Raw genomic sequence first — 17,319 nt, 5'->3', positions numbered from 1 at the left:
TCAAGCTTTTTCAATCCCTCTGTTATTTCATCCACATCTCCATGTTTTTTCTATTCAATCTACCATCATACCATGATCTGTGTCCATCCCTCAACCCTCCTTGGTCTCATTGATCTTTTTTAAAAAACTTTATTTTTAAAGAATTCATATTAAACTAATTATAACATACTTTAAAATGCCTCCTTATTTGACGAAGCTGTCTAGGACACTCTACTGGCCCTTTAACAGGGTTGGGCTTCACAAGGACTTCGAATATTATGGAAATATTATGAGGAGTCAGGGGATAAGCAAAGAGCCAATCTAATTTAAAAATGTAGTTCATTTTGGAATGAGTTTGAGTGAATGAAGAAGGGCCTGTTTCGACTCTTTGGCAGTATACAAATAGTTAACACAAACAGTTTAAAAACACCCTGGTGGGTGTTGTGCGCTGTTTGAGGGGTTAATGCGTTAACTTTTTTAATGTTTACATTTTAAAAGCCTGTATTTATAGTGGCATTTTTTTTTCAAGATGGGATGTTGATTTCATCTTGTATATAACCAATATTACTAAAGTATCAAAACACAAAATATAGCCATAATTGGTTAGTTATTTTCTACCCTGTCCTGATTCTGTAGTTATTTTATTACCAATTCAAGCTTTGTTCACCTGCTAACCTATCCTACTGAACTCATGCAAGTGCTTAGGCTTTGTTATATCATGTACTGTTATAACGGCAAGGTCATTTATTACTCCTTCAGTAAGTCTTATAACATAATATACCAGCCAATTACGATTTGAGTTCTTTATAAAAATGCACACATTTCATGTTCACTGCACTTAAACACTAGCTGTTTGTATTGTCCTACACTGTATGCGAATACATAAAATACTGTGTGAATGAACTATCACATATTGTATTTTTTCAAGTAAGATATTTATTATCTAAGGCAAAAAGAATGAAAACTATGTACCCTCTATGTTTTATAACGTTCTAAAGGGAACTTCAAAACATAAATGGCATTATGATGATTCACCTTAGCCTGATACATTATACAAATGCAAACAATGAATTATACACAACATTCTTAACAATTCACAATCTTGCACAAGAAAAGTATCTGAAGAGTTTCTCATTTGACCGCAAGGTTCAAAGGTAAATTCGCTATTTACATTTTTATCTTTATAAGAAATATTTATGTGGAAATCTGTGACATTATTTCTACCAGTTGCAGACTGTTCTGAAATTACAGGGGGGCAAGATAATTTAGCAGGAGCTGTGAATATTAGAAGAACAAAACAAAATTGCTCAGTTCCTTATGGGCAGAAATGTTGGAGTTGATAGAACAATAATATCATTTTAAGAGCCAAGGCTGAGAAAGATAAAGCACATAAGGATGGTATGCTGTTTAGATTGTTTACCCATGTACAAGAAGCCCTTTACCTGTCCAAGAGAAAACAAGGTTTTCCCCAAATTCATTATAATATTGTTCTTCCAAAGACACGTCAACAGTGCACAAGGAATTAGCATAGCAACATTTAAAAACAACATAATACATTTGTATCTCTCCACAAACCATTCGTTTTTGTTGTTTTGTTGTTATTGCCTCAAGTTTTCTAAAGCAGTATGATCCATAATTTGCTTTTGGCCAGTTTTCCATAGTTAGGTTTATTACATTATTTTTCTTGTGAGCAGAAAGTATCCCCTCCATAAGCTGGGTTATAACATTGCTGATAAAAGAGCAAAGAAAAGATAATTTGGAGACTCTAGTTCTTGGATAAAAAAACCCTGAAATGTGTATTTACTTTGGCAGTTTTGTTCTGTGTTATGAGTCTGCTCAGAGTTGACTTGTGTCAAGTGAAAAGATGTTTCCCTGTTAGGATGTGGGGTAGGGAGACACCATATGCCTCTTTTGGTAACGAGAAACCTTTTTAACTATATTTCCACTTTTTAAAATTTTGTTCTGCATTCTGTTATATGGTAACTCCCTAAAGCAAAGTTAGTACATCACAATAGCATAATATTTTACATATACTTATACTTTATTGAGTGTGTAGAATTATCCACAGTCATCTGCATAATTTTTACTGGTTATTATGAGACTATTGTCCTCTAGTTGCTTACCACCTCAATTTAGTATTATTCAGATGAAGTTTTATTGGATTTGGCTATTGTTTGTATTTATTAATTTCACTTTGCCCTTTACCATTGTATTGGGTTTACTTTACTTCACTGTTCTCTATATTATTAAATTAGCACACCTGTATCACTTTTGCTTGTCTCCAATTATATAAACTCTTTTAGGGCCATAGAGTTACGGAGACCTATTAGGTATACTAAACTGTAGGTCCTGAATCTCATGCAAACGGAGCCTAGAAACATTTCTTATAATAAGCAATTGCATTTTATTGTAGCTCCATTTAACTAAACTAGGCATTTAATTTCAATATAAAATGAAAATCTAAAATCAGGCTGGGAATATGTATTAAATGGGAAAACACTGGGGACGACTGACATGGAAAAGGACTTAGGAGTTTTAGTTAACAGTAAATTTACCTGTAGCGACCAGTGTCAGGCAGCTGCTGCTAAGGCAAATAAAATCATGGGGTGCATCAAAAGGGGCATAGATGCCCACGACAAGGAAATAATTCTACCCCTGTACAAGTCACTAGTCAGACCACACATGGAATACTGTGTACAGTACTGGGCACCAGTGTACAAGAAAGATATAGTGGAGCTGGAGAGGGTTCAAAGACGGGCAACCAGAGTAATAAGGGGAATGGGAGGACTACAGTACCCAGAAAGATTATCAGAATTGGGGTTATTTAGTTTGGAAAAAAGACGGCTTAGGGGGGACTTAATAACTATGTATAAATATATAAGGGGACAGTACAGAGATCACTCCCAGGACCTATTTATACCCAGGACTGTATCTATAACAAGGGGACATCCTCTACGGCTGGAGGAAAGAAGGTTTCTACACCAGCACAGACGGGGGTTCTTTACAGTAAGAGCGGTGAGATTATGGAACTCTCTGCCAGAGGAAGTGGTGATGGTAAACTCAATAAAAGAGTTCAAAAGGAGCCTGGACGTGTTTCTTGAAAGCAATAATATTACAAGTTATGGATATTAGATTAATAGGGACAGAACGTTGATCCAGGGATTTATTCTGATTGCCATATTTGGAGTCGGGAAGGAATTTTCCCCCTGGTATGGGGCAATTGGCATCTGCTTCATAAGGGTTTTTTGCCTTCCTCTGGATCAACACAGTAGGGACACAATATGTATATAGGTTGAACTTGATGGACTTTGGTCTTTTTTCAACCTTATGAACTATGTTACTATGTTACTATGTGACACACTTAATTTCACAAAGTTATTCGGCCATATGGACGGACTAAAATGATTCCTTATCAGCTCACTGGAACAACACATCCATAATTCAGTATTAACCTTTGCACTACTTCGTACGTTGCACAGGATTAGCAAAATAGCCTCTGCGAAGGAACTAAATATTTTACAGAACTACATCATATCAGCATAACCTGCTTTGTGAGTGTGTGTTTTCTAAGCCAGAACATACGATATCTCATTTCTGGTGTGAGGGAGAAGACAGAGACAGAAAGAGAGATTAAATAATTCATATTGGGAGATAAATCTATCACAAGTTACTAAATAGTAATCGTCTCCCAGATTGCAATGGGAAAAGTAAGCGAAAAAATCAGATATACCAGCTCAGATTTATTAACTTAGATAAAATGAATATATATATTTACTGGATAGAAATCAATCCTAGTAATCATGTTTTCTTCCAAATTTGCATAACACAAATCTCTTGTCAAACTTCTCTCCTGTATTAATTTTTCCATGTCTCCTTCTTTCCAGGTGCCTCATTATTTTAACTCAGATCCACCTTTAAAGTCTCTTATTTCACATTTTAACCCTATCATTCTAATTAATTTATCACTCCTTCTGCACAGATCCATTTTGAACCTACTTTTTTCACATTTTATCCTGCTGTTTTTGCATAGTATTCCACTCCTGCAATTCAGGTCAAGGTCAGAGCTGCTAAACTACCAAAAATCTACAATTTTCAATTAATTTATAGTTTTTACAGAAAGTAGAAAATTTACTGAAGATGAATATAATATTAGTGGATAGGTGATTTAGCTTGTATGATGCATTTGAATTTATCATAGATTTTGCTTTGTGGCTATAGTGAAGATTATAAAAATAGTGTTGCATATGAATTAAGTTGTTGTTGATATCATTAAGAAAAGGTAAAAATGAATAGTCCAAATTAACATTTTAAAATTACTTTGTAAAAGGGTTGTTAAAAAGATTACTACAAATATTACAATGTTTTAGTGATCTGTAGCCTCAATAGATTTTGACACATTTAATCATTTGAGTGATGAATTCACTAAAGGCAGAGTTGACAGGAGAGTTGAGTTTCACATGCTTGACCTCATCATGCATTATGAAGGGCCAACACTAGTAAGCTTCTGCTGCTGACTTTTATAATGTATTCTTACAGGGATATTTCAACCACCATATGCTCTGTAATACTATAGCTGAAGAGTCCGTTTAAACTTCCGTGTGATCCTGTTTGCAAATGAATGGAGTGATTCTACAGTATCCCCCATAGGCATTTGCCCATTTCCCTGTCCCCTATTTGCTTTGCAGGAGATGTGTTTGTGTATATGTGAAGGTACAGCTCAGGGTTTGTGCCTTCTATAGATTCATTTTGCTATTTTAACACCTCATCCTTCTGAGCAGGAGAGGGACTGAGAAAGTATATCCCCCCGCCAAAGCGCATGGGGTGGGGGAAGATGGGACTGATAATCAGACCTATTTTTGTATCCTAATTGTATAGGTGGGATTTGAAAAAGCTGCCTTATTCTTTCAATGTATTTGAACTTGCCTTTCCCTCTTTTTCTTACCTTTCATGATTTATACAAGTTGCATTTACTGAATTTGAAATTTGTGCAACTTTGCTGCTATAAACTCGATTTTTTTGCTGACTTGCATGTCCTCACACTTTATTGAACAGACCTGTCTGTGTTTGCATTGTCTTTGACTTAACCAGCCTGCTCTATTTTTCTAGTCTTATCTTTAACTAAAGAAGAAAGGCTTATGATTTCATGGTTTCCCATTGGTACATTTGTGGTTTAGTTTGCTATGTGTTTCTTAATTCATGGCTAGTGCCCTGTTATGAGGTATAGTGACATGTTGGACATCATAACAAATGGTACTTAGGTACAACTAAGCTCTTTATTTACCATAATAGAACAGCCTAGTGCAAGCCTTTGACATTTTGTTTCTATGATATTTATTTTCCTTGTTTTTGCCGGTTTTCTTAAAATCAGTAGCACTTGCACGACCAATACCAGGTCTGACCATATATTCTACCATGCTTCACAATTAGCTGCACAACTTTCTGAGCCCAAATTCTATCTATTGGTTAGCTATCACAATTAGCACATTTGTAAACCTGATGGTTTTTCAACGAACACAATTTCCTTTATATCACGGCGACATGATTTCCTATTAGCTGCTACGGATCACCCCATGAATGACATTTGCAATAAGTGATTTATGTTTCACTCTCATACCTTTATATTTTAAACGATAGTATGTTTAGTAGGAAATAAATAGGCAATTATTTCCGTTCTCTTCATATCACAGTACTTGTAGCTCGTAGATTTCTCTATGTCAAAAATGTTCTATTAATACATACCCTCGCAGAATATCTCGTCTAATGAACCATTTACTTCACTGTTGGATAAAGTTCAAAAGATTCTAGAAAAACTAACAACAAAACATATAAAAGTACATAGCTAGTATATACATTTAAAATGTAACATAAATTTTGTTACCTTCTTTTCTGATATTATTTTTATTTAAGGTACAAATGTTTTAGCTGCAGCAAGAGGGTATATACTAAATGTGCCAAAAAGCAAACAATAATGTAGCATTTTTTAAATCCCAACCTACTAAAAACTCACAGAAGAACAATGTAACATTATAAATTAAGAACCATTAGCTTAACACGTGTGCTGATTATGTATTCAAATACAATTCCAAATTGGTATATTAGCTTTATGCTATCCTTTTAAGAGCTTAGTGCCCGATAAACATTGTTACAGTCCTCAGATTTCAAAAATGAATCACAAACTCTCATGTGCGGAAAAATATATCTATATATTTTTCCTTATGAGCGTTATTCTTCAAGCAGAAAGAGACTTTAGACACTGATGGGCCAGATATCATCTAAAGAGTTCCTATTTCTTCACATTAAAGAAGAAGAAGATTTGGTACGCATTGTGCTAAAAGTAAACATATATATTTCTATCGGGCACCCCATCTACCCACCATTAAAGCAGCTCAGATTGGTGATGTAATGTAATGTATCGTGTGCTCAGCTACTGGATACATATGCTGCATGCTACTCTTCTAAATAAAGGCTGATCCACTAGATGTGATTTATGGGCTACTAGTCTTAAAGTCCAGGCCACTTTTAAATCCCAGTTCGGTCCTATCCTCAACTCGAGGATAGAATTATACAGGGCTATCAGGCAGCAATTTTCATTGAATTAGCAACTGAAATCTGAAGATTAGTTTGGCAGACCAAACCCTTTCCATTTCAATTTTAATTCTAGATAAACGTCTGGGCTCAGCTGTTCTGGATAGCCAATGCCTGTATGCAGCTTGGCAACTTCAGATTTTCCTCTGCTGCCCCATCTGTACAAATCACCCAGTGTATTATTTTGCTAATACAAATGGTACTAAGACAAATTTGAGGACAGCATCTGTAATTCAGAGAATAATCTACTGGCCCCAAGAGATGGTTAATCATTATAAAACGACAGTAGTCATATACTGAGAGTGGCCATGCTTGTGTGTATGAATTAAAACTTGCCAGTCTCATGTATGTTATTTTCAAGCTTCTCAAAAAAACCACAAGAAATATTTTTTTTTTTACAGTCAATCAAAATTACTTAACCAATAAGAGGACATATATAAATATCTAAAACCTATACAAGCTGCCAAACAGCATTTTACTTATAGAGGCTAGCTCCATATTGCTTGTAATGTCTATCAAATGTAATTATTTGTCAATTTTTTCATTATTTTGTATTTTTGTAAATATGTAAATGTCTACTGTTTAACCGTTTTTAGGCCACGGTTTTATTACCAGCTTGAATAAATAGTTTTGTTTTGTTTTTTAAATAAGTTACTCTTGCTCCTGGACCTGTTTTACATGAAACTCTTTTATATATTTTATCTGAAAAAACCATCTACTACCAGTATATCCTTGGTGGGGATCATACCACCTACACGCAAAGGAGTGAGCAATTCCAACATTGCTCACCAAAAACCAATTGGCCCCTTTCCTCCTTCAGTAACTAACATGTTTACTGCCACATATTGCCAGACACAAACACAATCTTACATACTCACACTAACACACACTCGCCCTTACGAAAAATTACTGCAGTTTTTTCCTAACACACATACTTACACTAATCAACACTTATACACGCATGCTAATACAGTTGCACACTTATGCAATTGTCCCCCTACTGCCGGGCTAGCCCGCCGCCTGGACATCACCAATTTGGTGATCTATGGTGTAGATACAAAATGTTGAATGGTACATAACATTGCATACACTTACAGATCTACATGTAAAACATCACTGATTAATTACAAACTATAGTTGTAATTCTTGGCACAAGTGCTCTAGTTATACTGTACTTTAAGAGATATGGAAATAATTGTTTCAGGGGTTGTACATAACTGATTGGTGGTTACAAAGTGCAGAGTAGAGGACAGCATTGGGAGGCGGGTCTCGCAGGTAGAGGACTGCAAACTTGCGGGCGGTTTTGCTGGTGCTGCGGGCGGGAGTGGGCGGTCAGGCACTGTACCTGTGGGTCCCGGTAATCCCGTGCAGTCCCACAAGGCTGCCTTCTCGCTGCTCCCTTACAGTGTCTCCTATCTTGCTCAGCCCAGGAACAAAACGGAGTCACTTGATGTGACGTCACTTCCCGTGACTCCGCCTTGTTCCTGGGCGGAGCAAGAGAAGAGACACTGTGAGGGAGCAGCGAGAAGGCAGCCTTACCGGACTGCGTGGAACACCCACATTGCGGGAGCGGGCGGGAATGGGCAAAAAATCTGTGGGAGCGGGATTAAAAAAGCCGTCCCGCGCAGGGCTCTAGTGCACAGATCCAATTCAGCAGTGTGGGAAACTACAATTAAATTTTCATAGGCAATATTATAGTGTTAAATTGATACTGAGTAGCTTGCTTTGTTTATTCACTGTTTAAAAACAGAACATTTTAATCATTTTTATACATGATTTTACTTTATTTGTTGCTGATAAGTTATTTTTATACAACACACCAGTTTATCTTATTTTAATGTTAACTAGATAAAAACAGTTAAGCACTAAATTGAATTCGTTTGGGATTTGGATCAATTTTACTGTACAATGATCTGATTAAATTATTGCAGAATTATTCAAATGCTTGTTTGAAATGACCAAATAACCATGCAACACTTGGATATATGACATTCCATAAAATCAAAGAAGGCCAGACTTGCAGATTAGAAAATGCAGACTTATTTTATATTGTCATTATAGAAAATTAAATTGCAAGATATTACCCTATTTGTAGCAAAATTAAAATGAAGTAATTTTATGATCACGTAACAACCTTGAGACATAAGCTCCCTCAGGCTATGTAATTCACAGCAAGACATTTATGGCATCTATAAGCTACCTCAAGCATTCAAAAAATGCAAGGACAAAAATGACAATCAACAAGACTCGGGTATGTATTTGATTTCAGAATCTGCATTTAAATTGAATTTGTCCTGATTGAGCAAGATTATAGAAGATGGACTAGTTATTGTTCTGGTGGAAATACCAAGGCATTTTTAAAAAAATTTTTTGCATACTATCCAAATGTCCTTCTATAGGACTGAAATCCATCTTTCTTTTTTATCCAATACAGATTGAGTATGCTTTTAAACTAAAACATTCATGTATATACATGTCAATACTTCAATTTAACATTTTGTTCATGTTTGTAAATTATTTTGGGAATGATGCAAACAAGAAGCTTTCACAAAGAGCAGCAGTAGCAGTAACCCCAATACTCTCTGTTGATCTTGGCCATTACAAATGTGGCATGTTGCATATTTTTCCCTAACATAGTTCATAACATAGTAACGTAGTTCATAAGGTTGAAAAAAGACCAAAGTCCATCAAGTTCAACCTATATACATATTGTGTCCCTACTGTGTTGATCCAGAGGAAGGCAAAAAAACCCTTATGAAGCAGATGCCAATTGCCCCATACCAGGGGGAAAATTCCTTCCCGACTCCAAATATGGCAATCAGAATAAATCCCTGGATCAACGTTCTGTCCCTATTAATCTAATATCCATAACTTGTAATATTATTGCTTTCTTTTCAAGAAACACGTCCAGGCTCCTTTTGAACTCTTTTATTGAGTTTACTATTACCACTTCCTCTGTCAGAGAGTTCCATAATCTCACTGCTTTTACTGTAAAGAACCCCCGTCTGTGCTGGTGTAGAAACCTTCTTTCCTCCAGCCGTAGAGGATGTCCCCTTGTTATAGATACAGTCCTGGGTATAAATAGGTCCTGGGAGTGATCTCTGTACTGCCCCCTTATATATATATATACATAGTTATTAAATCCCCCCTAAGCCGTCTTTTTTCCAAACTAAATAACCCTAATTCTGATAATCTTTCTGGGTACTGTAGTCCTCCCATTCCCCTTATTACTCTGGTTGCCCGTCTTTGAACCCTCTCCAGCTCCACTATATCTTTCTTGTACACTGGGGCCCAGTACTGTACACAGTATTCCATGTGTGACTAGTGACTTGTACAGTGGTAGAATTATTTCCTTGTCGTGGGCATCTATGCCCCTTTTGATGCACCCCATGATTTTATTTGCCTAAGCAGCAGCTGCCTGACACTGGTCGCTATTTCCACAGATCAGTTTTCCCTGTATGGGACAATATTACCCTCCGGCCTATTCTATTCTTACGTATCTGAGGGCATTTCTCTCGCTTGCCTGACTTTACTAGCTGAGTTAGGTCTAATTAGAAACTAATTATATTGGGCTTGGGTACAGTACATAACACGAAAATGCTTTAAACTACGTATGTAAAAATTCTGCAAATGTTTAAAAGTGATTTGCTTGCAAGTGTGTAGCAGCACAAATTACAAACTGCATCTTGAATTTGTCCCCATTGGCTGAGAATGGCCAGTCTATTAGCAGCATAGATTGATGTGTTTATTGAATTTCTTCTATGCATCAACATCTGTTTTAAAGATACTGGTATACTGTACTATGCAAATTAAATCTATAATAAAAAAACAGTATTTCTCAGTCCTAAACCCAGTGGTATATTTGCCTTTGGGACCGACCTAGGGCAGCGCCCCCAGTTATCCCTGCCTCTGTAGTTGGATTTCTGGCACACTAAAAGGATCTGTGTACTTTTAGGAAATGTATCTTTAAGGCGTATCATATATTTAAGGTGCACAGGATCTTTAAAGAAAGCCTATGGAGGCTGTCCTGAGCCGGGACGGCCTTTATAGCGTGAATAGGTTGGTTGGGGAGACCTCCATTGTAACCGGCCCATCGTTCGGGACAATGAGCTTGACAATGATCTTGCCCGAGAGGCTGCCCCTTTGGACCTGTCCACTAGACCTGGGCTTGGTTGGCTTAAACCGGGCCACTGCTTAAATCATAAGAACTAGAAGAAGACATATTGAATTTCAGCATTATTTCTATGTTAAAGCTCCAAGAATATTGCGACATACTTATTTACGATCCATTAACACACATATTTCCCTTCACTTCTATTTTCTTTATAGGGCTCATTTAACAGACCCAAAGAAAACTGATATGTCATTTGTGTCTTAAAATGTCTGCATTGTGCTTTCATGGTTTTCAGCTCTGATTAAAAATCCAGAGATCTTGAGAGAAGGGAGATTGTTTTTGTACAAACAGCTAATCCACTGTGTCTCAAAACTAAACACATAACATTTTATTTCTATACTATAGACTCCACTGTATTAATTGATTGGACATCATTGGACCCATTTAATTAACATTACACTAATTATTAGACATGTGCATTTGGAGTTGTACAAATTTTAATTTTGTCTATTCATACGTGTGTCCGAATATGAGGGGAGGGAAAGCTCCAGATTTTGTTCGGAAGTCACTATTTTTTTGGCTCAGAAATGGATACACAGAAGCAGTTGTTGGAGAAGGTACCTTCTCCAACAACTGCTTCTGTGTATCCATTTCTCTATCTCCTTCTCCAGAGCTCCTATTCTCCTATTCTTGTTCATTAATAATGTCCATAAACGTTTGGTCATATAGTGTATAAGCAATGTAACCTATACATTACAGTGGGTCTTAACCCCTTGAAACCTTCATGGGATTCTATGTTTTTTTATGCACACATTTTACGACAATAAAGGAAGTCATAAAGATTTCAAGGGCTTAACACCAACTGTAAACCATAGATTATCCTAACACTATATAGCCTGTTAAAAAAGTCCTGTAAAATTTTAGTATGACCAAAACATTGGCATGATAAGTAAATATTAATATTATTTAACTTTCATTTGGAGTGTGCATGGTATCTTTCCTTAAATCTGTTTGCATGACTGACTGGGATGTTGGGTAAATCTCTCCATACCATTTTCACCTTGATTAAACATGTATCCTCCCGCTTATGTGCACTGACCAATTGTTATAAAGTATTTGGTCACATGATAAACACACATTTGTGAAGCATCATTTGTGCTCCAAAATGGATAGTGTCTATATTTTTCATTTAAAGTTGGCTTTTTTTTTGTACAAATCTCAATTAGCCCCAACAGTCAACTTGAAAAATACCTCATTGTGAGGTCAAAACGTTGGTTTTTTTTGTCTCAATAAATCTGCCTGACGCTGGAACTCTTGAGTGCCTGGAGCATTTATTTTCCTTCTGGATTTACTGGGGAGCTGGCCCTTAAATTAAGCACCTGGGTTCCTTTGGAGTGTGCAGATTCCTCATTCTGGTTATCCAACAGTCAATATTAGCATGAATTATTCTGGGAATAGCTGGGAACTGGTTTTTGCTCAAAGTCTTAGGCTGCATCTACAGGGCTTTGAGTTGTTGTCTTCAACCTCTGGATGTGAAACAGCATTAGTCAGATCCCTCCACTTCTGGCCCCTCAGAATCTAGCTAAAGCTAGCTCTGCGCCAGTGCATGGCTATATCCTAGCCTCATCACAACACCTCGTTCCTCCCTCATAATATCAACAGAAGAAGTTAAGTCACCAGGTGGTAACATAAACAACAAAGCTTTAATCTGATGGACAAGCGCAATAATGATTTACACATGTAATCAAACCATTCCTAAATGTGATTGTAATTGTAAAATATAATTAACGACAATGCACAGGGCCAGCCCAAGACATAGTGACGCCTGGGGCAAAGTTTTAAATGCCGCCCCCCTGCCAACGCCACTGCTCATTATCTACCCTTCCTCTCCCTCCCTTCTCATTATCTACCCTCTCCCTTCTCATTATCTACCCTCTCCCTCCCTATTATCTACCCTCTCCCTCCTATTATCTACCCTATCCCCCCCCTTTGTACTTCACTTACCTTCCAGCAGTCCTGCGGCGAGAGTCTCCCTGCTCTGCCACGATGCGCGCCGCTTCAGCAGGCACCGAGACAGAGCTAGAGGAGAGAGAGGGGCGCCGAGCGGGTACTGAAAACTTGATAAGCGAAAACCACTCGGCACCCCTCTCTCTCCTCCACTTCAAAAAAAAGGCGCTTGGGGCGGCAAAGTGACGCCTCTTCAAAAGTGCCACCTGGGGCAATTGCCCCACTCTACTCCATGGCAGGGCTGGCCCTGTTCATGCATTTAGCCTGAAACAATGATGGATTTAAAAACTTTTTATAAATTAATTTAGGAGATGTTATGGAAACTCTTCATCTAAAAACAGAGAAATTGGTGTCTTCTGTTGAGCTGAAATTGACTGTATTTGACTATATGCATCAGTCACCTCTGACAATACCTACATTTTCTATTTTTAGAAAACATTACGGCTGGATTTAATGCCAGATAAGTCTATCGCAAGTAATTGAATAGCCATTATTTCATAGTTTGCAATGGAATAAAAAAGTAGTAAAAACAGAGGTGTATTGGCCCAGAATACATATTGGGAATAATCACTGTTTTCTCTTTTTTTAATCATATTTCTTTCAATTACAATAAATCTGGGGATGGTTATTTAATTACATTGAATCCAATAACTGTAAAAGCCTGATATTTTGCAAGATATATATATATATATATATACCATGGTACTCATGATATGTATCTGTGGCCATGGGTAACATTCACAACATTTAACACATAATCCACATTTTGTATCATCAGCAGCAATAAAACTGCATTACCAAAATTTGATTTATACAGAGGTCAGAAGTTGCAGTTTGGGGATTATGAATTGCATTGTATGGATTATTTTTAGAGACAAGTGTCTGCTTCAGCTTTCTCATTAATGCTCAGAATGAAAGATTTTAAAGAAAAGCACGATTAATGATAATAATAATAATAATATACTAAACATTATAATATTTAGGGACCAGTAGTGCTTTTGTGAAACGTATTAAATTTTGGTATTTTTATGTAGTCTAGATAGAGATGTAAACATGCATTAGATTGTTAGTGACTAGATCAGTAAACACATTATCCGGAGCAACTAGCAGCAATCAGCATTGTGATGTTAATATCAGGAAACACTGTCTGTCTTGACATTAGCAAGAAGAAACCGGCTTTTGCAAGGATTTTATTGCCATTGAAAAGTTTGGGGTCACTTAGAAACCAAATTATGGCCGCTAAATTAGATCAAATGGATCCAAAATACAGTGTAGAAGTTGTTCATGTTGTAAATGACAATTATAGCTGACTACAACAAACAGAGCCTTTTTATCAGCATACCTGGGAACCGAATCTCTGTGTCAACACCCAAATCTTGACACAACCCCCTCTTCGCCCATTTGCTCTTTAAATGGGGGTGTTTACCACTGACATCAGCAAGAACGCCCCCAACATCAGCGGGACCACCTACCGACGTCAGTGGGCAGTCCTGGCCGTGTCCCGCAACGGAAGGCTCCGGGTAGCCGGAGTGAAGAAGTTCCCAGGTATGTTTATCAGCAACTATCACTCCAGTGTTCCAATGGCACTTTGTGTTAGCTATAAGGTGGCCCCCCGCCAGTATTTTACGCTGCAATACAAAAGCCGCTATTTTTTCTCTGATGGTTGCCAAGATGGATCAGGCAGGTTTGAACAAGCTGTGGTTAGCGTTTTTGGCAGCATTCTCAGAAAAAGGTTCAAAATGGGTCCAATAAATGTAATAGGTGTTGCTTATTAAGTATTAGCAAATCCAGCAAAAACTCCTTATGCTGGAAGGCTGTTTTACATATCCATCACCTCCTAAGTAAAGTAAGTATTCCTCACATTAATTACAGGGACCTTAATTAATATACAAATAAAAATGTATGATTTCAGTGCCTGGAAGAATTTACCTTCACAGACAAGCAAGTGTCATATTCTAATTTAGGGCAGCTTGTATTGCAAGCACTGAGTACATTACACCCCTCTCCTTTCTCTTGTCATTTTTTTTCTCTGCATCAGGGCACTTTCTCACATACTGACCCCCCCTCCCCTCTTCTTACTCCCTTGTTCCACCTTTCCTGTTAGCATGCTCTATACTTCTGCTAAGAGGAGACCAGAAAATGGCTGGAGAAGGTAAGTGAGCAACATAGGGCAGATATAAGGCAGGGGGTGGAGTGGAGGGAGCAGGGAGTAATGTCAACAGTTCCATACTGTGTCCCTGAGAGGCAGAAATAAAATGCGGTCACCCTAGCCCTCACTGGTATAGGCATCGCTAGTCTCCCACAATGCCTCTATAATGTCTGTGCTCCTAAGCAGCTTGTTTGCTCCATATTTGCACCCAAACAGCTTGTCTGAGCCATATTTGCCAACAACAACAAAAAAAGAGTATGGCTGGTGGTACTGAGTGGGGGGGTCATCTGGGTAGGGGGGTCCAGACCATATTTTTTGTAAGAGGCCCAAAACTACTGATGGCGGCCCTGGGTAGCAGCAAGCTGGCAGAATATGAAAATTCATATTTGGATGGTGCACTGTGCATCAAAGGAGGAAAGCCCAGGTTCTGCCTCAGGCTCCAGAAGTATGAGTGTTAGTGTCACAGGTGGTCAAACAATGCTCCAGTCTTCTAGGTAAACCTTAACTACTTCTAATGTATTATAGATAGATAGATAGATAGATAGATAGATAGATAGATAGATAGATAGATAGATAGATCAAACAAGCATGTATATTCATTACCTTGTGTCGTAGCCTTATAAGAGGTGGAAACAGTTTAAGGCCATATTCTTCTTTAGATGGTCTTCCTTCAACCACCAGGAGAAAGAACATCAAACCCCAAATAGCTGACTCAAAATTGGACATGTTCATCTGAGAAAAACAAAAACAAGATAAGGAAAGAAAAACAGATTTATTATAATCTGAAAAACATGCAAGGCTTGCAGAAAAACTTATTTTTACTCTATATTATAAAACATTGAACAGTGATGTTTAGCCAACTTGTTGATGAATGTTTAAAATTGACTGGTGACTACTAAGCAGCCCAGGCACTTTTAGGCCAGCTGCCTCCAGATCACATCAGTGCAGCCACCGGCTGGATTCACGGATTACAATTATAAACTCTCACAGTGTAGGGCTGTGGATATCCATCCATCTGCAGAACCCGTTCTGATGCTAGAGTGTCAGTATGTACAAGGATGTGGCCCTAACATCCACTGGCCAACCAGAGATTTGAGGATGAAAATCTTTTTTCATCTTATTACACTTAATTTCAAGAACCTCTAAATTCTATAGAAGACATAAATTAAGAATGTTTATTTAATTTCATCACTATAAAATAAAGTATTATGGTTAAAGTGCATTGTATGTTTAATATTTCTAGCTACCTGACATTTCTACGAGTTATTTTCTGCAATGTTCCTCTTTAGAATATTTTACTTGGTCTATATCATTTTATTGGTGCTATGACCCATGAAATTGCCTCACTCAAGGATCTCTGTATTTATTCATGTGCTAAGAATATGGTTGCAAAAAAACATGAAATCAAATGAAAGTTTTGAAGACGGCAAATGCTGTCTTTTGATGACATTTGTCAAGGCTTGTAGTTTACATTTATTCATGGCATCAATAATTTTTGATGTTCTATTGATATTTAGTGATATCACAAAAAAGTCATGATATTCAAAGCAAGGCTTCGTAGGCTTACAATAACTATGCAAACATTTGGTTCAAGTAAAGGAGGATGAAATTCAAATAAGTTAGAACATATGTTTACAATACTTGCTAATATGCTTAAAGGGACTCTATCCTGTATACTTGACTTTTTCATTTATACTGCAGAAACGTATCATGGTGCACACCTTCCACACATCTCTTATTACGCAATGTAGTCCTGACATTTCTGACAGTTTTTGATTTTTCTTTACATTATGAAGAGCCAACCCAGTGAGTGTCTGCTGTAAGGAGAGCTTGGATGGCCCCATATAAGGTATATTTAAGATCAATAAAACATCTTCAAGGTCTTCTTACTGGACAATGCCTTATGGGCAGCACAAAACTTATTGAAGATAAATTTGCCAGGGATCGTCTTTTATAGTGAAGAGTGAATTCAGGGAGTTGGAACCACAACTCTCTTGGGAACTTTCAGGTGGGAAATATGCTAAAGCTATAAGGAGCTTTCAAAAAAGACATAAAATGTCAGAACAGTATAGTAGAACTATGGTGTAAGAGTGCCTTAAACTGTACCCATTTGCCAATTTTACACACTAAAGGGTGGCATACCACTCAAGTCTATAGCTTGTCTATTTGGGAACCAGTCCTGATTACTTCTACTCTACCTTTTTACTGTATGTAATAAAACCATCTATATTCTGGATATGTCTGTAAGGAGAATATCAGTATTTATCAGGCTATGAAACACAATTTTGTGTCACTGATGAAATAAAGAGAGGTGTAATCAAAAGGGATTCTGCAATAAATTGTATAGTTCTCTGAGATCTTGTGTAAAGCCCACAGGATAGAAGAAATAATTAAAGTTTTATTGAAAACAACCAATTAACACTCAACTGGGCTACAACATAAGAAACCAACTTCTTCTTAATTAAAATTGATTCACAAGTAGATA

At 37.2% G+C, this 17,319-nt stretch overlaps 1 protein-coding gene across 1 annotated transcript in view; it reads right to left on the bottom strand.

Annotated features, from left to right (window-relative positions):
• The window catches only part of LOC149279408 (follistatin-related protein 5-like), a 283,960-nt gene that overhangs the window by 179,011 nt on the left and 87,630 nt on the right, over positions 1-17,319 (bottom strand). The window contains exon 3 of the mRNA XM_089501225.1: positions 15,438-15,566. Within this exon, the coding sequence (XP_089357351.1) occupies positions 15,438-15,566 (129 nt within the window). The remainder of the gene's footprint in view (positions 1-15,437; positions 15,567-17,319) is intronic.

The sequence above is a fragment of the Sceloporus occidentalis genome, unplaced genomic scaffold, assembly GCF_023333645.1.
Source record: "Sceloporus occidentalis isolate IW3139 unplaced genomic scaffold, rSceOcc1.0.p SCAF_167, whole genome shotgun sequence".
NCBI lineage: Eukaryota > Metazoa > Chordata > Lepidosauria > Squamata > Phrynosomatidae > Sceloporus > Sceloporus occidentalis.
Note: the sequence above shows the minus strand (reverse complement) of the source record. Positions and strands in the feature narration are given on the sequence as shown.